This window comes from Dicentrarchus labrax, unplaced genomic scaffold (assembly GCF_905237075.1).
Source record: "Dicentrarchus labrax unplaced genomic scaffold, dlabrax2021, whole genome shotgun sequence".
NCBI lineage: Eukaryota > Metazoa > Chordata > Actinopteri > Moronidae > Dicentrarchus > Dicentrarchus labrax.
Genome location: NW_026136724.1, coordinates 13717394 through 13739467, shown reverse-complemented (window position 1 = coordinate 13739467; position 22074 = coordinate 13717394). Strand labels below are relative to the sequence as shown.

General features: G+C 39.8%; 2 protein-coding genes across 8 annotated transcripts in view; one reads left to right on the top strand and one right to left on the bottom strand.

Annotated features, from left to right (window-relative positions):
- Nucleotides 1–15827, bottom strand: part of exoc4 (exocyst complex component 4) — a 109853-nt gene extending 94026 nt beyond the window's left edge. Inside the window, exons 1-8 of the mRNA XM_051391951.1 lie at nucleotides 15718–15827; nucleotides 14483–14672; nucleotides 13282–13476; nucleotides 9561–9754; nucleotides 7886–7995; nucleotides 5688–5779; nucleotides 5238–5392; nucleotides 105–285 (exon numbers count right to left, since the gene is read on the bottom strand). Coding sequence (XP_051247911.1) covers nucleotides 105–285; nucleotides 5238–5392; nucleotides 5688–5779; nucleotides 7886–7995; nucleotides 9561–9754; nucleotides 13282–13476; nucleotides 14483–14672; nucleotides 15718–15797 — 1197 coding nt within the window. The 5' untranslated portion in view covers nucleotides 15798–15827. The remainder of the gene's footprint in view (nucleotides 1–104; nucleotides 286–5237; nucleotides 5393–5687; nucleotides 5780–7885; nucleotides 7996–9560; nucleotides 9755–13281; nucleotides 13477–14482; nucleotides 14673–15717) is intronic.
- A 5753-nt stretch (nucleotides 15828–21580) lies between these two features.
- Nucleotides 21581–22074, top strand: part of chchd3a (coiled-coil-helix-coiled-coil-helix domain containing 3a) — a 65397-nt gene continuing 64903 nt past the window's right edge. For all 7 annotated transcript variants that reach the window (XM_051391972.1, XM_051391971.1, XM_051391970.1 and 4 more), the window contains exon 1: nucleotides 21581–21821. In XM_051391972.1, coding sequence (XP_051247932.1) covers nucleotides 21741–21821 — 81 coding nt within the window. In that variant the 5' untranslated portion in view covers nucleotides 21581–21740. The remainder of the gene's footprint in view (nucleotides 21822–22074) is intronic.

The window sequence follows — 22074 nt, the reverse complement described above, 5'->3', positions numbered from 1 at the left end:
ATAAATAAATTAAAATCTACTCAACTGAAAGATATGGCAAACTATGCTTTGTGTAATCCAATTTCCTTTTCACATATATCAATGGTCTGAGTCAATGGACTGACCTGCAGCACCGTCTGGATCTTGGCAGAGACGTCAGCCTGCTCGTAGAGTTTGATGCCCTCTTCGTGGGCCCCGCGCGGGCACTGCACTGCAATCTGCTGCAGGTGGGCCAACACCACACTGTGAGCCTGGGCCACTGCCTTGAACTTGTCAAACAAAAGTTCCAGCAGTTCAAGCAGCAGCCTGTAGAGGGAGCCAGAGAGAGAAGAAAGGGAGGGAAGAGATGAGAAACAAGAGGGATGGAGAGCAGAAAAGTGGGGAGTAAAGAAGAGGAGAGGGAAAGTGGGGGATCAAGGAAACTTATGAGAAGTAATACTTAATGAAAAAAGATGATACATTTTTCACTTGACTACAATAAAAAATAACATTTGTTTAATAAGCATTTTCCCAGGGTCCTGTCTATCACAATCTACAGTAATGCAGGAGCTGCGAAGCACAACATTCACTAGACAGTTTATTGGTTAGGAAAATGCATACTCCAACAGTAAATCACTTGGTCTTGGATTTCTCTATAAACACAGCAGAGAGCCACCAAGGAATTTAGCTTCTGTTTCAGTATCAGAAAGAGAGAAAAATTAGACCTAGAAAATTAGACACCAAGTGTGTGTGACTGCTAGTGCCAGACGGCACAACAGATTTTTTCATTTCACCAGCAGCAACCATAAAAAGTCTTAACAGTCCAGAGTTGCCACAGATTTGCTGAGAAACAACAGCTGAGAAATACTGATACCAATACTTGAACTTTGCATACTGGCCAATACAGAGTATTGATCTGATACATGTGTGTTAATTGTTAATAATTAGCCTGAAAAATGTATATTTCTTTAAAAAGCATACTATATGTAGTATATGCCTGTATGATTGCTATCATTGTTGTATAGCCTCACTCAGGTTAAACCCTTTATCAGAGTCAGTCAGAGTAGGGTGAGTCATTACTTTGCTATCCTGGGGGAAGGAATGGTGAAGGGGATGCTGCTGGGAAGCAGCAGGGCCCTGTTTGGGGCTAATCCATTCCATGGTATCAGATTGGTGCGCAGATAGGCATACTTGCTGATACCTTATACCGCAATTTAGGCAGTATCAGAGTAGTTTTTGAGAGTGAGATCGGTATGAGAACACCTGAAATAACAACACAGTCCCTGCAGTTCTATCAAAAATAAATGATGCTAATGTGAAGAGATTATCGTGCATCTCCAGCCTCCAATCTGCCTTGAAGGATGTATATATGCACAGATAAATTCCACTAAATTATGAAATCCTTTCTATTGCACTTGATGTAAGGAAAACTGAAGGTAAAACTATAGTTGTTCTGAAGATAATGAGGGGAAATAACATAAAATCTACCCAGAAGTCATTCCTAAGTGTATTTCACAGCACCAGTTAGGTATTGCAGTTCCTTGTTTCCATTCAAATTTCCCATTTAGCAGATACTCACAGCTATTTTAACCCAGCACCTGGGCTGGCTATCGAAAAAGTAGTGAGCTGCCTAACCTGGCCTCAAATGAACAGCTACTCTCATTAGTTCTAAATGGCTCTGGCTGAAGAAGAAAGCACAGCCAAAACCAAAGAGACCTTCCACTTGATCTGAGTGCTAAGCTCTGAATTGGAAACTCACAGTTGCCTCATCTACACTAATGCTTTCATACAGACTTTCCTATACTGGCTTTCTGCACAAGGACAAAGCTTTCAAAGTAAAGAGGGAACACAGGTTACATTAGCTGAGTCTGACTGAGTACCCAGTGCACCCATGCCAGTGAGTGCCCACTTTATTTTAGTAGAGATATTACAGTTATATAAACATAGTCACTATGTTTGTCTAACACTAGTCCTTTAGTACTTTCCTATGGCATTTTAACTGAGTTTAATTAACTGACATTTTTCTTAAAAATATTGACAATTTGAAGTCCACACAACACATTTTAAACATTGTGAGACAGTGTTAAAGTTCCCTATTTTGTGGGACCCATATCTTTCCCACTCACCCTCAACTAAACTGAATTTCTTTCCAGCATCTAACCAATCAGCTCTCCTGCTGATTTAATTAAACCTACTACAAGGTGTTTTTAATTGGTTATGAAACAGAAATGTAATACTGATGCCTCTGCATAAACAAACAAGAACATCAGCATTATTCTTAATGTCTGCCACCGGGTTGGATTCAGTTGGATTCCCCTTGAAATCAAAGAAACAAGGTTGTGTGGTAGTGGTAGTGTTTACCACTTTTGTCCACATGGGCTGCAAGAACCAACAAAAAATTACAGTTCCTTGTTACTGCTTTAAGAAAAAAACAGAAAAGCTGCAACTGCCAAAAACCATCTTCTATTAAGAATACTCAAAAGCACCTGAGCCCATACCTCATTAATGCCAAGTCAATACAAATGATCAGCAATTTAAGTGCTGCAAGAGGAGAAAGCATGCTTAAAGTGTTGGGAAGTGGCCAAGGTTTCCTGGGAAGGTATAAGGATAATGTGGAGGCAAGATGGATGTTTCACTAGGGGGCATTTTGGTTGGCTGTCTGTCACTACACTGGCAGTAGCAGTGAGTAAATGTTATTAATGGAGAGGAAAGCAGGCACAAATCACTATGAGATATAACTCAGTGAATGGAAGATGTTCGTGAGACGAAGCGAAGACCTGTGGAATGCCAACGAGTCAAGGAATTCTCCTCCCACCCTCCCATCATCCACAGACATGAAGGGCTGACAAGAGGAATACGCAAGTCAAGACCAACTTATAGAAATGGCCAAACAAAACATAATCATCTCCATTCATAGAGGTAGACACACACAGTGTCAGTCACCACCTTTTTTTGTTTTGATTTCTAAGTGCACTACAACTTACCCCCACCTCACCCTTTTCACACACACACACAGACAAATGCACACACACACAAAGAGTAGATAGCTCAGTCCTCCTCATTATCTCCCAGTGGAGGCCATCCTAATCCATATCGTCTGTTCTTTGAGACCTCACTTCTCATTTCCCCTCAGGATCGAAGCCGACACACACATGGCTGATGAGCAGTCTGGAGAGACAGCGGGGAGCACACACGTGGACGTACAGTCCCTCACAAACTGGCCGACGGTAAATCTGTGTGTGTATGTGTGTCTTTCTTTCATTTTAAGAGGACGATGATTGTGTCCGCATTAGATTAGGTTGGTTGTCAGCCACAGATAATAAAATTACTGTAAATAGAGACAGAGTGTTTAAAGAACCCCTTTGAAATATCAAATGTGCAGGGTCCTGCTGTCATACACAAATGGCCACAGAGTAGAAACACTTTCACACAAATTTGTCCCTGAGAAGTTTCCAATGACAAAAAAAGAGAGTGTACAAGTGAGACAAGCAATCAATCTCGTGATCAAAGTGCTTTTCTTGTTTTTAAATTGGATTTAAAATACTTAGCCATTTCTTTTAATGTTCCTTGGTCATTCAACCATTTCTTTATTAAATCAGCTCTCTTGCTCAGGGATTCAGATTAGATTCAGAATCTTCTACATACCAAAACCAAAGCAAAGAAATTTTGAAAATAATGAATATGACTTCAACAAGTCTGATTTGATGTAAATGAAACTAAGCTACTCACAGATCAGTGGTGCATTCTAATAACTTTGGTGCATGGAGTAGGAACCTGTATGGAGTATCTTAGTAAAAGTAATATCCAGTAAAAGCAGTTCGAAATTAAAATGCACTTCCAGTGTGGCTGATCGCAGAGGACGTGAATGAGAACATAAACCTCCAAGAGGAAACCACACCGCCCCGCATATGCTGTAAAGTGCTTAAGTGCTGCCTGCATGTCTGCAATGCTATAAAATATAGTGTGCAATATGCAAGACCATTGTTCCCTACAAGTGTTACATTGGAAGGAGTTTCCATAGCAACAAGCCCCGACTTTAAATTGAAGTGAACATAGGCAGAACTTGGTGTGTATGGATCCAAATACGTACACACACAAACCTCTAAGTGTTCGCCCAAATGCACACAGATACAGTGTTAAGCACTCACACATGCGGGCAAACTTAAAACAATCTGTAAGGAGCAGAGCTGGGAATGAGCTACACGGTGGCCTATTACATTGAGGTCAGATGAGATTCAGCAGGCAACAGGAGAAGGAAGGCAGACGAGGCCGGAGAGAACATCCCTGACAGAAAACAAGACGTTCATCTTAAATGGTTCAGGATCAGTGGACTGAGACCTGTGTTTCCCAAGTCTGCTCGCTGCATGTGTATGTCTGCAGGAGCTGATGTGACTGCTTTTAAAATGTAGCAGTCTCTACGGCAGACCTGTGTGAAGTTGTTTATGTGTGTGTGTGTCTGTATGGGTGTGTTTAACCATGACTTGTCTTGGTTTAAAGCAGCAGAGTATCTGTTTTCATGGTCTGAGGCAGGCGTGCCTCCAGTCCTAGCCTTTTACTGTGTTTCATACCTGGTTGACTGTCTGACTATGGACGCCGTGGGACTGCACTCAAAACATGGCATCCACTGCCTTTACTGTCTGCTCTAAATATACCTAAAAAGATTCACTGTGTGTGCTGACACCAAAAATCCAAGCTATAATGATATTTATCAAAAGCTGTACTGTATTAGTAAGAATCTGCAGGGAGGGTAGATAAATTCCTAACCTTTACCGACCACTAGAGAGTGTGGCCACCTTGTAAGTAATGACACTGGGGAATAGATTCTAATGGGAACACTATAATTACAGAAGAACAAGCAAGCAGGCTTGTTTAATAAAACTCATGCATCGATACAATACTGGGGGGATTACAAGTGACAGCTTTATTAAGGTTTGCTTTCACTAGTAACAACAGTAGCTGCATACTGCTGTTTACACTGATAATTATTTTGGAAACATTGCTAATGCTACTTATTATTTTTCTAACAAAACATTATCATTTCAAAAAGATGGCTGTCATCGTTCCACAGAACTGCCTATAGTTTCCTACTTATGGCTATCTACTTACTACATCTCCCTTTCCCTCTTCATTTAACTATTTATTATTAACCTCCAGTTTTCTCCATTTTTTCACTGATCTGTAGCAATCCTCACTCTTCAGGGAGTTGTTCTCAACTCTCAGGAAGCCATGAAATTTCAGCATAGTGCTTTCCTTATCTGCCATGTCCCTTTTTACTGTACCTTGGCTGGCTCTCCTGGGCCAGGTTTTCTCCTCTCTGGTAAGCATGGTCTGCTATCTGAGTGGTGGACCTCTTCACAATCTGTTTCAGCTCAGGTTCCAGCCGCTCCATTATGGCTTTGATGGTCTCAGGGATTTTCTTCAACTTGGCCAGAGCCTGAAAAAGTAAAGGACAATGCAAACGGTTTACTTGAAGCAAGAAAAGAGAGACACTGAAATAACAGCATAGGTGGTTGTAACATAATTTATAAATATATTTTATTTTTGGCCTTTTTGCCTTTATTGGCTAGGACAGCTAAAGATTGACAGAAAAAGGGGAGAGAGGGGACTCAGCCATGGTACATGGGGTGGCAGCTCTACCAGGTGAGCTATAAAGCAACCCTGGTTGTAACATAATTGAGGTGTGAATATTCACAATTAACAGTAGTGTTCATTCGTGTTCATGTATGTACCTTGATCAGGATGCCCATAAACTCAGCACTGTTCTCCTCTGGATCCACCTCAGGAAGGTCTGCTTGGTTCAACTCTTTCCCATCCTCACGTACTAAAGAAAGTATAAACATTATACATACACATAGGTTAGCACATACTGCTTATATTATATTATTATATTTACAAGCATATGGATGTAATCATGTTATGGACAACCGTAAAAATAAAAAAATAAAAGTTGTACTTGCACATTTTAAACCACTTGTTAACTATCTTATTGCTCTTAAAACAAACAGTCCTTGGAGACAGGTCATGTCACCTAGTCAAACGGCTCACGTTTACAGTATTCTACTGAGCTTTGTTACCTATTCAGAAGTTTTACAACTACATTTTCAATAACACTCTAAAACAAATACAATTATAGCTTTAATTATATTAATATACCACATCTTTCTCGTTTAAACACACACACACCTGCCACCTCCTCTTATCCTCCCCCACTTCGTGCTCTCTCAATCTGACTTAGCCACATTAGCGGCTAAATTGAGAGTGGCAGCATCGAATGATGCTCTAATTTCCATTAGATGGGGCCTCCCAATTCCCCATCAAAGCACGGTAAGAGAGTTAATGTTTATGGCAAGTTAATGGACTTTGGGTGTATTTCCTCTTTCCCCCATTCCAACTGTAGTTTGTGTAATAATTATGACAATTACTAGCTACAAATGAGGTGCTCTAATGCTATTAGATAAAATGGCAAGCTAGGCCACTGATGGAAGATGGCTGCTGTGTCGTGACCACAGTTGTTAGCATGACGGTGTATAGGCACTTACCGCCTGGTGGTAGCTAATTGCCAGTGTTCTCTTTGCATAATGTGGAGGAAAACTGTGGTTTAGCTGTTACTTTTAGGCCCACATTGAGTGGATATTTATTATATATTAGTGGTAATTCGTACATTTCAGTGTGTGTTTGTGTGTTTGAGGTCATGCTATTCACATTTATGAGGACGTGCTGAGCTGAGTGAATAAAAAGAGATGGAGTAAAAGATATAGAACTGAAAGGACAGTTGTAGCTGACATAAGCCCTACAACATTTTATTTAAAGAACCGCAGGACAACATAAAAATGTTGCCCACATCGTAGCTTTCGGTGAAAAACCAAACATATGTTAATGTTGTTAATCTTTCTCTGCCAAACTAGTAAGGTACTCGCAGCAATGAGCTGTGTGTGTGGATACAGAGTGGTATGTACAGTACATGTATGGTTGGCTGGACCCACAGAGCTAAAAAGAAACGGTGAGTTGCTAACTTAGAATGCCAATAGTGGGTGGTGAAAAAAGTGCCAGGCTTAATATAAAAACTCAGAAACACCAAGGGAACACCAAGTTATTGCAGGATTAACTTTTTTCATTATCTTCTTGTTTGCGTTCCTCTGCGCTCTGCCTTGAAGGAATGCAGTGCTGACTCTACGCCCCTACAACCAAGAGAGAATTCATACATTCCTGAATACAGTTTTAGTCTGCATTATCAGTCCCTGTTACAGTGCTGGTTACCAGTTTGAGCGTAATGACTGCTGTAACCCTGCTGTGATGACAGAGGTGCTGGGTGACTGATGGTACAGATAGGGGGGACGAGATGATTATACCGTTAGCGAGGGAAATATATATTATGCTCATAGTTGAAGATGTTATGACATATACCACGAGGAAAGAAATGTGGGCTTGTGCCTGTGTGCAAAGTTGTGCACGTGTGTGTATGTGCACAGAAGCATCAGTGGTGTGTTTTGTAGTTCAGATCAGCAGATTCTGTGTGCATTTAGTAATACTGTGTGTGTGTGTGTGTGTGTGTGTGTGTGTGTGTGTGTGTGAAGAGTTGGCAATACACACCCATAATGACATGCAAATGAATGTAAGCCAGAGTGATGCTAATGACTTCATTATCACTAAGAATATCAGCATAGTGAACATAAAATTGCAAACGGAAATCCACACACTTTGTTAGTGGAAAGAGACCAAAAACACTGCTTTGTTGATGTGTTTATCTGTATAATATTCTTAATGTACGCAATTTTAATGTAGAACAAACCATATAACTTATGGTTTTTCATGAAACACCCTCTTACAATTCCCACTTCTTTTTGCTTCTCTTTTTCCTTCATTATCATCTTTTCACCACCATCCATTATTTTCCCCATCCCTATTTAATATTATCTCAGAACCGTACCACTGCTGGATCCAGGTGTGCTGAACTGTGTCGAATCCAAAAGCTTGCGTGGGGTGGACAGGCTGCCGACATCCAACACAGGCATTGGAGATGTGTCTTTGGCCGTGGAGCTGTGCAGGTGGAAGAAATCCAGGGAGAGAGATTATCAAGATAAGTCATGTTTGTGAATATTATGCTTTCTGTCTAATATAAAGCATGATATTGCAGCTGCATGAGAGGAATGGGCTCAAATTAACTTCAAAGAGCTTGAGTAATAGCTTTTTATGCGCATATACAAGTTTAGTATGCGCTAACAGTAATGCACCTACTAACCTGCCTTTCTCTAACAAAAACAATCTACTGTTATAACAAAAAGCCTTGCATCTCTGGGTGGGATTGGTGCTGTTTTCCAATGAGCCATTTATCAAGCCTTAAGCCAGAGGTGGAAGCAATCCAGGTCCTTTAAGTTGGGCGGTATAAACACAGTGTGCCTGCTAAGTGACTGGGGTGTATGGAGGCTGGCTTGTTGTTAGAGGCGACCCAATACAGGAAGGCCAGGACCTGTCACTGGCTGACCCTCAGTAATAAATCACTGTACCTCACCGACCCACCGCCACCATAATTACTGCACCCCCCACACAGAGACACACATGTGTAAAAGCGCAAACAACACTTAAGCTGAATGCCATCCACCGAACACAACAGCACCAACTGTGTGTTCGAAGCCATTGTGCCCCATTATCCCTAATAAGTTATACGGCCACATCATGAAACTGGCCCTCAAGTCACAGAGGCATGGCTGAAGTTATTCTCCTAGCAGCTGCAAAACCTACATTTAAAGCATCACTGATGTCAACACAGAAACTGTTGATGTTATATTCTGTCATTTTCTTTATTTGCTGCTCATTATTGGCAAATGGTTTGTTACCTGCAAACTAAAAAATACAATGTTTACAGTTGCACCTATCATGACTCCAAGTGTGTATTTCTTAAATCCCAATGAGTGAATGAGGGATCTTTTCCTTTTTACAATAAATGATGTGGGGTGTTTTTCGTCTGTGTCTTTGGAACTTCACAGCACAAACTACAAACACAAAGAAGAGCAACAAGTTATACAAGGTCTAATTGTTTTTGTCAGTAATTGGCTTGGTTTCCATACAGTAAATAATTGGCAAGTTGTCCAAGCAATGGAATAACTTATAATGAAGGAACATCTATACAGTCTAAACTTTTCAAAGAAAGCAATTTGAAGGCTACATTTCAGTTGACTACATAATAGGCAAACAATAAAGGCTTTTGGAGCCTCACACTAAACAAACTGGCAAGAACGATTATTTTATAACAGTCTAGGACTTTTTTTTCGATCTCACTCCCTCGGTCTCGTTTTAAACCTTGCACACTTTAATACAGTATATTAGTGATAACTCTGTTAAGAAATTACATTACATTTATTTAATGTTTGTTGTGTGGACCCCCAACTACAGCTTTGCCGAAGTTAATAGGAATGTTAATAAAGGAAATGAAAGCAAATGTGATGAAATTAAATCTCTAATGATAATTTTTTTCAAGCATGCACCCATAAGTAAATGGCAAAGCATCCCCTGATGACACTGTTTTATTTTCACAATTCCATTCTTATGAGGACAATCAAAGTGGTATTAATATAATGTAAGAAAAATGAGAAGCTGCCCCTTACCCTAAAAGACGGGCAGCATTTTTGTCCTTGTTCTTGTGTCCCAGTCGACTTGTGGACTTGATGTAGAGGTGTCGGTGCAGCTCATCAATGAGTACAAGGTGGATGTTGAGCTTCTTGCTGTGGAGCTCCAGTCGCAGATCTCCAAGCCCCTCCACCTGCAGCAGGGGGCCTTCCAAGGATTTCACGGCTGACACCTGCACATGACAACATACTAGTCAATCACCGTTATACTCAGCTAGCTGTGCCTTTCAAGTTTCACAGTGTGTGATCCTACCACTTTTGCAGCCAGACTACCTGTTGTTTCTACTAAGACATACTTTAACTTTGGTAAATGATATCTTATGTGTTTTCTTTTAACATTCTTTTTACATTGTTTTTACTGGACAGCTACCACTCAAAATCCACAGAAATCACATGTACTGTAGAGAGAGAGAGAGAGAGAGAGAGAGAGAGAGAGAGAGAGAGAGAGAGAGAGAGAGAGGGACAACATATGACAAAGATACCTGGCTCAGAATTGAACTGAGGACACCCTACAAAATGGTAAAAATTTAAATGCAACCCATTGCTTGGCCAATTTACATAAAACTCTCATGGCCTGTGAAAAAGTAATCATGACACAACCAACACTGGATGGTGAAGGTGAGGGGGGGCACATTTGTTGTTCTTTGAGACTCGTATAAAACTCATCTCTACAAATATAGGACAGTTATGTACAGGAAAAAACTCTACAAGGGACCTCTATATGGTAATATTGAATTCTTACCCAACAAAAGCTGCTTAAGGGCTATACATTCCACTAGCCTGTGGTTAGTATTCCTCTGTTGGTGAACTTCCCAAATCTTGCAAATATGATTGTACTTGACAAAAGGCTCCAGCTTTAGATAATTCCATTTGAAATTACACTTTATATACTTCCAGTGTCCAACCGATATCAGTCCGGCTCTACTCTATTTCTCTAAATTCAACCATCCTCCTCCCTCCTCCACTCTTTCCTCAGTTTTAGCAGGAGCAGCAGCGGTTGTGGTATGTTTGCAATTAATAAATCTTCATGCCATTAAATAAAAAGTGCCAGTCTGTGTGTGTGTATGTTTGTGTGTACTCCACGGGCACTGGCCAGATGATGGCACTGCGAAGAGTATTTGCACGACCAGGGCACGCCAGAAGGGAATGGGTAGCAAGGAGGGGAGGACGCTGGGCAGGGGGCATGGGTCAAGTGTGTGTTGATGCAAATGAGAGCCACATTAGTGACAAGATGAGCTAACGCGCTGCATGATCAGCCCCCTTTGGCTTAATAGAATAACACGGCATGTCTGCAAGGCTTTGCGTGTCCTATGTGTGTGTGTATGCACTTCTCAGATGTGTCTGTGTATTATTATATGTGTGTGATTGTATGACTGTAAATCATTTAACACTTAAATGATTGGGGGGGGGGATATCTCATTACCACTGGGATGAGATGACAGAGGAAGGCTGGTTAACATCATTAGGGGGCCAGGCCTGTCAGCATAATGAGGGATATGAAGACTCTTGTGGATTTGTTTGGGAGCAAATGGAGAGGAGAGAAGAGAAGAGGATAGAAGAGAAGAGAAGACAACAGTTTATCACTAAACCCTGAGCTCAGAGGAGGGTCGGTCACCAGTTGTATTTGTGTACACCTGGGTTTTGTGATACAAGAGAATGAGAGAAGATATAGATAAGCAAAGGAGTGGAGAGGACTGGACTTTTTCTGGAGCCAAAGCCAGTCTTGTTTTTAACCAACCCCATGGGGTCTAAGACTGCCATTCAATAGCAGACAGAGAGCATAGTCTGAATTCTAATTGTCAACCCTTAGAGATAAGCCACACACACACACACACACACATAGACACACAGACACACACACACACACACACACACACACACACCCCCCCCCCCCCACACACACAGAGAGAGAGAGAGAGAGAGAGAGAGAGAGAGAGAGAAGCGAGAGAATGGCGGGAGCCAGTGAAGGAGAGAGCGAGAGGGCAGGAAGTTCATTCCTAGCTGTTCTACTCTCGCCACACCAAACAACAAAAGTCTTTAGGCACAAATCATTTAAATCTTCTGTTAAATAAAGAAGAAAAGACGATGGGGAAAAAGAAAAGAAGCAACAGAAGGTGCATGTGAAAAACAAGGAGAAAAAAACATTAATCTGACAGATGAGTAATGAGTGCCAGCATGATGGGAATAAACACACCAGAGACTCTCAGACAAGTGACACAGGCAGTAGGATGTTACAGTGGAGAGACAGAGTGAGCATGTCTTGGCAGTATAAAGTACATTAGCCAATGCAATTCCATGGGGCTGATATTATTCCTTTTGGGCAGATTGAAGTGCAACTAAAGTAAGGTTTTTCACACTCCATAATACATTTAACAAGCTGATGTGCACTAGAAACAAGTATTTTTGTTTACATTAAATCACGTCTTAAATGAGTGACCAAAACACTGACTATCCTCACAAAACCCCTTCATTAACGTGCTTGGCAGTTTGACCTCTGGTTATCCGGCATCTACTGAATGTACGGTGATATTACGCCTCACATCAAAAGTGCAGAAAACTTAAAAATAAATGTGGAAGGTTGCGCACTCAATCCCAAACTAACCAAATATGCTATTTCAAGGATGTCATACTGCCATTTTATAATCATAAATAACATCCTCTACTTCAGCTTACGAGTGGGTTATTTAAAGTGGACTTTTCACATATTATATATTCATGAACTGCATAAATATGTCGCCAAAGCTAAAGGTAGAACGAATGCATCCAACAGCATTTTGATCTGCAGAGGCAAATAAAGTTTGCTTTTTACATACCAATGAAAAGTGCACCGTCCTGATCAAGAAAAGCGCATTTGAAGTTTACAAGACAGAGGCAAAGTGTCCAACTGACTTTGAACTTTTCACAACCTTTCAAAACACGCTGTACTGACTGAGCACAGGTTGAATGAAGTTCCACTCCTCTCCACGCCCACAAAGAGGATTTTTCATGGTCCTTTGGGCGTACCATCATCTCTCTTTTTTCCTCCTCCTCAGATAACCCCATTCTAGCAAACTAATTATTACCAAAGTCTGAAGCAAGATGTGTGGGAGTGTCAGAGGAATGGAGAGAGGAAAAGGGAAGGAAAGGAGAGGTACAGAGAGATCACAGAGCCTGGTCGTTTAGTCCTCAATGCCATCCTCCAGCACCCCTGCCGAGCATACTGCAAAACACACATCAAAACAACAAAAGTACACGCATACATACACACCTGCAGCGCCCTCACTGCACTTAGATGATGTTCGCTTGAAGTAAAAGAGTTGCATCCAATGGACTGTTCAAGGCTAGAAAATGATTCTTTAAAGGGATGACAGGACATCAATCTCAGCAGCAACACTTCATAGATACCGGTGTTTATGTGTGTGTACTGTGCACACTATGGGTCTCAGAAGCATATGCATTTAAAATATGCCAGTAGGTTTTCCCACAACTTCAAAAACAAGACAACAATCTGTTCCTTTTCCCATTTCTCACTTCCATCGCCCACCATCCAAACGCTATAGATTTGAAGGACCAAATCTATCATGGAATCAATTTTTTCTCTCTCTCCCTCTCTCTCTCTTTCAGCCTCTCTATATAACTGAAATACTGTACAGCTCACACATACTCAGACATACCATAGATGCTCCTGGACAACAACATTTCTAGCCATCAGTCTACTCACCAGCATATCTGTGGCATGAAGGTAGTGCTTGCTCGCCATATAGGCCTCCAGCCGTTGAGGCACCTGCTTGATGCTTTCGATTTCATCCAGCAGCTGGAGAACGTGCTTGTGCTCGATGCCCTCTATCCACAGCTTCCTCAACTCATCCCTTTTGCAATGGAGCAGCATCTTACAAGACAGGAGGTTTTCCTTCACCTGCAGGAAAGAGTGAGTTCAAATCCAACGTAGACACAAAAAGTTTGTCTACGGGGCGTATTTTAGCTACAGTAGTTCTACAACAGTTAGTTCTGTAAGGTAGATTTTGACTGAACTGGTGTGTTAACTTGAAAATAACCTTCCCTCCTTTTTCCTGCAACAAACTGGATTTTCTTGCACACTTTCATCAAAGATACAGTACAGTCATAAAGGTGATATATACAGTAAAACAATATCAACTTCATTTAAGAAATGTATGTGTAATCAGTGTAGAGAATCTCTGAAATGCAGGGGAAATTATATCCCTTGACACTTTTTTGGGAGACATTCATATACATTTTGGATTTTTACAAGAGCGATGAAACAGTTGGCAATTACATTAAAGGCTCTGTACACCTACACAGGTGCTTCTGGCTGATTAGACCCCAGGTTCAAGTTGGCCAGAGCTATGCTGCGAGTTAAAAAATGTATTATTCTCATTTTTATTTAGCTACTTCTATTTCAGGGCTATGGTATGCTGGCTCACTGTCACATCATCACAGCTTACTGGGATACTTGAATATATCATGAATATAACATTGTTAATGTTATTAGTATCACCTGTGCCTTTCTCTCATGGAGGGGACGGAGTGGCTGACCTCCCCATTTTGAATATTTTAAGTGTGATAGAGAAAATTATGTCCGGGGGCTAAGGATTCTGACTTCAGCTGAAGATTGTTAAGTAGGCAGTTTTCTTCTTTCTTTCTTGGGTGGACAGGATTTGCGTTAATTAACTCGGGCTTTCAGTCTTGTGGAATAAAAAAAGGCTAAAAACTGAGATAAGGAACCATTTTAATGTATGAGGAAGCAAATGTAAATGAATGAAAAACGTGTTTTGTTTTTAATTACACAGCTTAGACTCACTGTTCCAAAAGCCATCAGAAACAATGTCAGCATGACTTCTTATAGTTTTTACAACCCTTCAGAGTCCAGTATCCACCTTTGTATACAAGTCTGTCCTTTCTACCTGTTTGATCTTGTTGCGGGAGCTGGTGATGCGCTCGGTGATGCTCTGGTAGGTCCTGATGGCAGTGGTAAGCTCGGCATAATGCTGAACAATCAGCTCATCTAAATCCCTGTCGCATGTCTCGAAGGCCTCTTCCAGACGACCCTTCTCCGTCTCCCTGTCCTGCACATCATCGCTGCTGGACAGAGTCCTGCATCAGAGAAGAAGGAAAGGAAAGGTAGAATTCAACTCAGTAATTACATCCATATCATCATGAGTCTGAATGAAGCATCAATGTTGGAGTGGAGAATGGACACTTTCTGGAGATGGCAATTACAAGCAAAGTTTAAGCAAAGCAGAGCTTATGTAAAGCACTTGAAGGCAGCATAAGGTACAATTAGAACAACAGGGGTATGACATTATAGGCACCATTGCAGCATGATGGTACTTCCATGCTATAACAAATGGATCCAACTACAACATAAGGAGTGGTGTTGTAAAATATAGCATCTTTTCACATACCGTAAAACTTCTAATAATAGCTTTTATTGGAAGTTTTAACGGTATTTGGCAAAATAACCTCATTCAATCATCCTAGTAAAAAAAAAAAACAACAACTAAATCATTTATTTACATTATGGAAATTAAAGCATGTCTTACATTACATAGTAAGGACCAGCTGGAGGACTTACAGGGCCCCACGGACACTCCTGATATAACGTTACACTTTTGAAACACTATAAAGGTGAAGTTTTGTTTGTTTGCATCATTTTCATATATTTCCCTCTCCCCATCAGAGTTTTACAAGAGGCAGCGAAGCTTTGAGACAAGTAGTAACAACTGAGATAGTTAAAAAGGTCAGGAGTTTTTTGGTTAAGATTACATACGAGTCAAGCTTCTGTGTTCCTACAACATAAACAATCAAGTCAAACTTTAAAATCCCAGACTTGTCGTTACACAAAACCTAGCAACTGTTGCTAAGCGCCCTCTCTTAAATCCAAGACTGCCTAAATGTGTCCCGTTGTTAGGAAAATCACTGACGTTTCTAACACGAATAATCCATGTGTGGCCAAAATTCAACCATCTTCTGTGGCTTTCTGCAACAACAATACAGGAAGGATGTTGCTAACGTGTAGCTTTAGCGTAAAAGCTAGCTGTCAACCAGCGTCTGTGCCGCAAATACGAGCACGGGTCAAGGGTTGCCTGGCAACTTACCGGCGCCGTTAAGTTAATAAACTGAATGCAACAACGCTTACCTTATCACGGAGATAAGAAGACCAGAAGGGTCTTTGTTTTTGCTAACTGCAGTCCTGTATCTCCCTGTATCAGCTGCCATTTTTCCAGCTGCGGCACCCAAACAGGAAGACAGAAGCGCGAGGTTAAAGCGAAGGAATTCTGGGAGTTGTAGTTTGAACAGGGAACCTATTTTTTTGTAACCAGTAGAGCGCATTTTCTCTGCCTTCTGCTTTAGTCACAGTCACAAATGTGAAATATATGTTGTAGCTACATTGATATAGGTAATATAAAATAGACATACATTTGAAAACAGGTTTTGTAAGTAAATTGTCTAAATTGTGGGGCTTCTCTATTTGTATGGAAAGGTATTTTACACCCCATGTTCCACATTTTAGGGGGTTAGGTTTTGCTCAGGGATAACAACAAGGTTGGTCTGGTGTGTACCTGTAGGTCTATTTTTCATTATAAAATATTTAAAAAAATAAATCAGCCATTCAAATAATAAATGATAATAAAATAATGAACATTTTAATTTTAGATCCATTCTCGACATTGATCTCCATGAACAGGGATCTCCATAATCCGGATAATAAATTGTTTCATGGCACACTTCCAGTGTGTTCTGCACAATGGCGAAGATAGTGACTCATTGGTGTGTGCAGCGTGACAAAGTTATCTTAGTATAATACTGAATTGAAACTGTAATATGATATTTTGATGTTGATATTTTAACAATACAAGTATCACAATAGAAAAAAACTGTTTTATTGTAACATTTTCAATCCAGTCCTCTTGAGACTGATAAAGAAAAGGCTGAGCAGAGAAGAAAGGGAAGAGACAGTGTGTGTCAGTGAGTTAATAGCTTTCCCCATTTAGAACATATAGTGCTGGATTTGGCAGGTCTCTCCTGCACTGTATCTCTGACAATCTCTGCTGTACCAATGAGAATGGGAGAGGGCATTGATTCTGGAGCAAAGGGGGTCGATTCCCAACAGCCTGGGCCTTGATTGATGCGCTGGTGGACCGACGAGATAACATTGTGGGTGATCTTTGTGTCTCCTCCAAAAAAAAAAAGAAACAATCGCTGTGTCATGCAGGAGCCACTGTTTTTCTTTGGAAGGCGCCTGGCCTCCCAGGTCCAAGTTTAATTTTGAAGTTCTTATCACCTTTCCCTGCAGCCCATGTCCCATCAGTCCAACTAATCTACAGGGCTTCTTTTCTCCAATAACGCAGCGCCAAGGTTATTTCTTTCAGCCTGATGTGTGTTTGGACACTAAGTAATTGCTTTGACTGACTGACCCGTGTGTGGATTAAATACAAGGGCAATAAGGTCTTTGTAGGACATGCCTTTATGATCTGTTAATGTATAGATCTAAATGCAAATGCTGCATCTCAATTACTCTGTGTCCTTCATCTAATCTTTAGTAAAGAAAGTGTAGATACTTTGAAAAAGGTAACTTTTATAGTACTTTGAATAATGGTGATGCCACTTTTCCAATACAACTTTTCAGTACATAATTACAGTATATGGTTATTGAAGAAATAGCAGATGATATGGATTAAGATAAGAGGACCTCCATTAGCAGAAGCATGCATTTAAACGGCAGTGCTTTCCTTTAGATATGGTTCTTGTGATCACTAAATAATTCATGTGTTTGGTCTTAGGAATCTAGTTTTATGTAATTTTGGGGTTCTATTTAACTGATGAGTCACTGTTAATGTATGATAATAGCTTTAATAATTATCATGAGAGAAATACCACAGAAAAACAAGAGGGTTGTGTAAATACAGTATTTACACCTCTTCAGTGACACCCCTTGGAAACTTGTAACAAAATGTCATCCCTTGGTGATTAAGAAGAAGATACTTCTTTACTTGTTTCCATGGAAATGTGGTTGAGGGAAACAGCAAAACATTGCATCTATTTTATGCCTTCTGGATTTTTCATATGATCTTGAATCAGATAAAACAAAACATGTGTCTCATATCTCCAATTTAATGCACCACCTACATTAGGATACAGCACAGCAAACATTTTATTTTATTATTTTTTTTCTTTTCTTTCCATACTCAATTTTGCTGAAATAACACAAAGATAAATCGCATTAGATAAAGACTGATGGATTCCTAATGTGGAATCAAGTCAAACATCACAAGATCAAGGCAAAATTTGATTAGATATATTGCCTAAAGGTAGTACTAAAATACTGTATATTGGTTTAGAGGATAAAGCAAGATGTAAAAGTAGATATCCACACTATGAAGTGCATAACTTGACCACGTCATGTCTGTATTATGACTTGAGTGATCTTTGAGTTGCTTTGAGGTAGCAGATTTTCAGCCAATAATAGCAACAAAAGCAATTTTCTCGGTGTTTCCCTGGAAGGTTTAAAGTAACAAAAAAAAAGGTTAACTGATTCACATAATTCAGCATGCAAGGTGTGAAAACAGGATGATAAGTAATGATGCAAATTATATTCACATCATCAAACATTTAGGTAGCAGTAACATGAGTATAATCTAATAATATACTGGACATGCAGGAAAAAATAGTTGTCTCTCTCTCCCGCGCATATGGTTACTGAATGAAGTATTGCCAATATGTTAACCAAATCACCAAGCAGCATAATTGCTCAGTATCAGAGTCAGGGATCAGTCTTAATAATAATCTTGTTTTCTATAATAATGCTGTCACAAAAAGCAAGCAAGGCTGTTTTCCACACCATAACATTCAATCATGTCTCTGTTCTATAAGCTCTGTATTCAATACAGCCTGAGGCTTTTCAGAGAGTACCCTCAGGGCATTACTGAACATTCTAATTCTTTATTATGTAATCTGTTCATGTTGTAGCTGTGAGGGATTCCCCTTGGGGAAATCTGTTCATGACAATATGACACACTTCAAATACTTTCTGTATTATCGCAGAGCACCACAGAAAATGAAAAATTAATACAACTTCATAATCTGTTCATTTGTGGGTAAATGCATATCAGTATCCCCAAATACATATCGTATACTGACCAAATTGATTGGTATGGTCCTGCCGTGCACACTTGGCCATTACCTTCTTTGTTTTCATAGTTTGAATAACTGCTTTGTGTCATCAAATTTCTTTCAAGGCATACCTCATATCTTCACATTCCTAGTGATTGATGTCCTCTAATTCACTTTAAAATCTTTATCCTTAGCTTTCTTTTCCAGTTCATATATGAATTTTATATGTTTCTTTTGCACATGCAGCACTGTCAGCCATTCTGGTAGATAGTATATTATATTAAAATATGTATTTGATCAATGTTTATATTGTGTAGAAGATCTGAATGTGAGCCCACTGTGTATATGGAATTTCTCAATAATGTTACAGTATACACAACAACAATGAATTCTTAAAAAGGTTTTGATTGATTTATGTTTGCACAGCATTGCCAACGTATGCAATGCAGAAAACACAAAACCACAAAAATCAGCAGAAAAGAGCATTATAGAAAACTGTATTAGGTTATTGTGTGTGTATAATATATCAAGTTCAGAGGATGATTCTTATGATGTGTCATGCCTTATAATATCCTTTCTTCTCGAGGCATATCAAATTTCCAGCCGCTATTTTATGTCCTGCCAGGCTGTATTAGTTTCTGAAACTGATATTTCATGAAATATATACTTTTAAATGGATTCTCTTAACACACAATAGTTTTTTTGAATCTATTTCAAAATCAATATACTGTACATCTTTAAAACGGCTGATTTATTGACTACTTGATAAAATACCTGCTGATGATGGACCTTAAGATGAATGTTCAGCAAGTACACTTGACCTTTCTGCACTGACGTGATTCACAATTGATGAAAGTATATTCTATCTTTTTTTTCATACAATATTGAATCTTGGGAAGATGCTTTTTGTCTTGTCTGGGATTGTCTTGTATCAGATGTTCCAGTGGAATAGGATTTAATAGCTTTTCTTCTCATTTTGTACTCTTTTTGTACTCTTTATAGTTAGAGTATAAGAAAAATGCAATAGCAGTAATAGCAGAATGTTATTATACAGTTGCAAACAAGCTTAATTAAGAACTGAGATGTCTGTGATTCACCAATAACTTATATAGTCAATTATCATGTTGTCTGAAGAGCGGGGCTGGTTAATGCTGTGTGTCCAAAATGCAGTCTCAGTCAAACATCTCTGTTATAGAAACTCCTTCTCTTTCCTCTCCCTCGTCTGCTGTCTCCTACTCATCTGCATATTTAATTTTGGGTTTTGTTTGCTTAACATCCCTGGTTATCCCAGACAATGTCATACTTTCTATCACCCCATCTTTTCACCTGTCTGTTGCTGCTGCCTGATAGTTTCCCAGGTTGCTCACCACTGTTGTTTGTCAAATTGTCTATGTTGCCTTAAAGCGCTCTAAGCTTGTGCATGCTTACCCCTACCACGTTTGATCTATCTTCTGTCTTTGATTATCCCTGCTTGCCTTGCTCCTTTGGATTTGTTTGTCTGTTATGACAGGCTGCCTGTTACTGAATGTAAGCCACCTCACGACCAAATAAAGCCTTCTTTTATTATATCAGTTCTGCCTCATTGTTCCACAAATTAAAATCAGCATTTGTTGTTCACACATTAATTCCCAGGATTAGATATTCTGCTATACAAATAACAAAGACACGTACTGGGAGAAATATCAATAAGGTGTTGATGGTTTAAGAGACGTCTGAAACAAAGTGAGGGAAGACAAGGATAGAGAGAAGAGAGATACACCCTTCAAAAGTGGTTTAAACGTGATATCAGTAGCAAAGAAATTAGCCATTGGTGGTAGAGAGAGACAGCAGGATATGCAATGAACTTCAGTGGCAGAGTATGTGATGCAAAAGACTGTAAGTTATTTATTTGTCAGGAACACAGACAGAACATACAAGTTGAGGAGAAAGTATTGACAGTATAGGACACAAAAGTGATCTGACTGCTATATTCTACAGCATGACAGTGAGTCTCAGGATGTTGGACCAGTTCAGAAGCTAAGGTTCTCAATCAGAACATGGGCACTGAAACCGGCTATGTAATTGGTTTCCATTTATATTCCCTTTCCTTCTTTTCTTATTGCAGCTCTATTTCAATTTCCGGGGCTGCCTTTGCTTTCCCTGTTGGGTTTGGCAACTCATTCTGCATTTTTAAAATCAATCTGACGACACTGTCCATCAATTGGGATGTATATTCTCTCCTCCTCTCATTCCATCTCTCATATTCTTACTATAATTCTACTCTTTTCTTTTCTCTTTATGTGAGCTCAAGATGAGCAACAACACGCACACACACACAAAAACAAGACCAGTATTTGTGTTGAGTTCAAACAATAACTATAATTTATTAAATATTTATTTAAAAGTATGCAACAATTGAAATTCACGTACGGCTGGATACCAAGCCAAAAATAATTTTGAGTTAATACCAAATTATTTCCTTAGAGTAGCAGAGAACTGACATTATCAAGTACTAAACTGAATATTCAGGCATAATTCTTGTACCGCTATTTGTGTTAAAATATTATATAATTTGTTATAATTAAAATAATATGTGTACATTCAAAGCATATGATTTATGTCTTATCTGAATATATATTGTTGCCTACTTCAGGCAATTTAATTAATGAATGGCACAACTTGACAATGTATGGGGGGAAAACTAGAATATACTAGTTATTTCTTTCTGGATATTGCTGTACAAAAGTCATACACCAAACATCGAGCATGCTGCTGATGAACACAGGAGAAAGTCGGTCAAGTGGCGCTCTCACACTACCACTCTATCGCTTGCAAACAACAACCAATAACAATCCCCGATGCAAAGACGCCGCCGCTTCCGTCCAATCAGCTCACACGTTCTTCAACCACGTCATGCTAAGGAAGCGTTGACGTGCCAAAGCAGTGGCGTGTGGGCCCCAGCTAGCAATACCTGGCTCTAACGCAGAACAACTGTACAAAAACAAAAAAGTGGACTGTCTCCCGTATTACATGTAGATAGCTGACCCTTTGGCAACCTGCGGTCTGACAATGGGAGCGAGTAACAGTACCCGCCGCGTCTCATTTGAGTCAGATGAGAACGAGAATATAACGGTGGTGAAGGGCATACGGGTAGGTGACAGATGATACAAACCTGCTTTAGTGTTGAGTAAACAGTGTTTCACGACTCCCTGACTAACTGAACAGTTAGTGCAATGGCGTATTCTGGCTGTGTCGTAAATGCTTTACTAACTAAGAGTGCTATATGGCGTGTCTAATAGCAGCGAGCTAAGTTAAGTTGTTATTGCGACTTTCATTCATTCTGAAAGCTTCACCGGTCAGTCTGAAGCATTAAGTGTAACAACATAATAGTTGACAAGAAGCT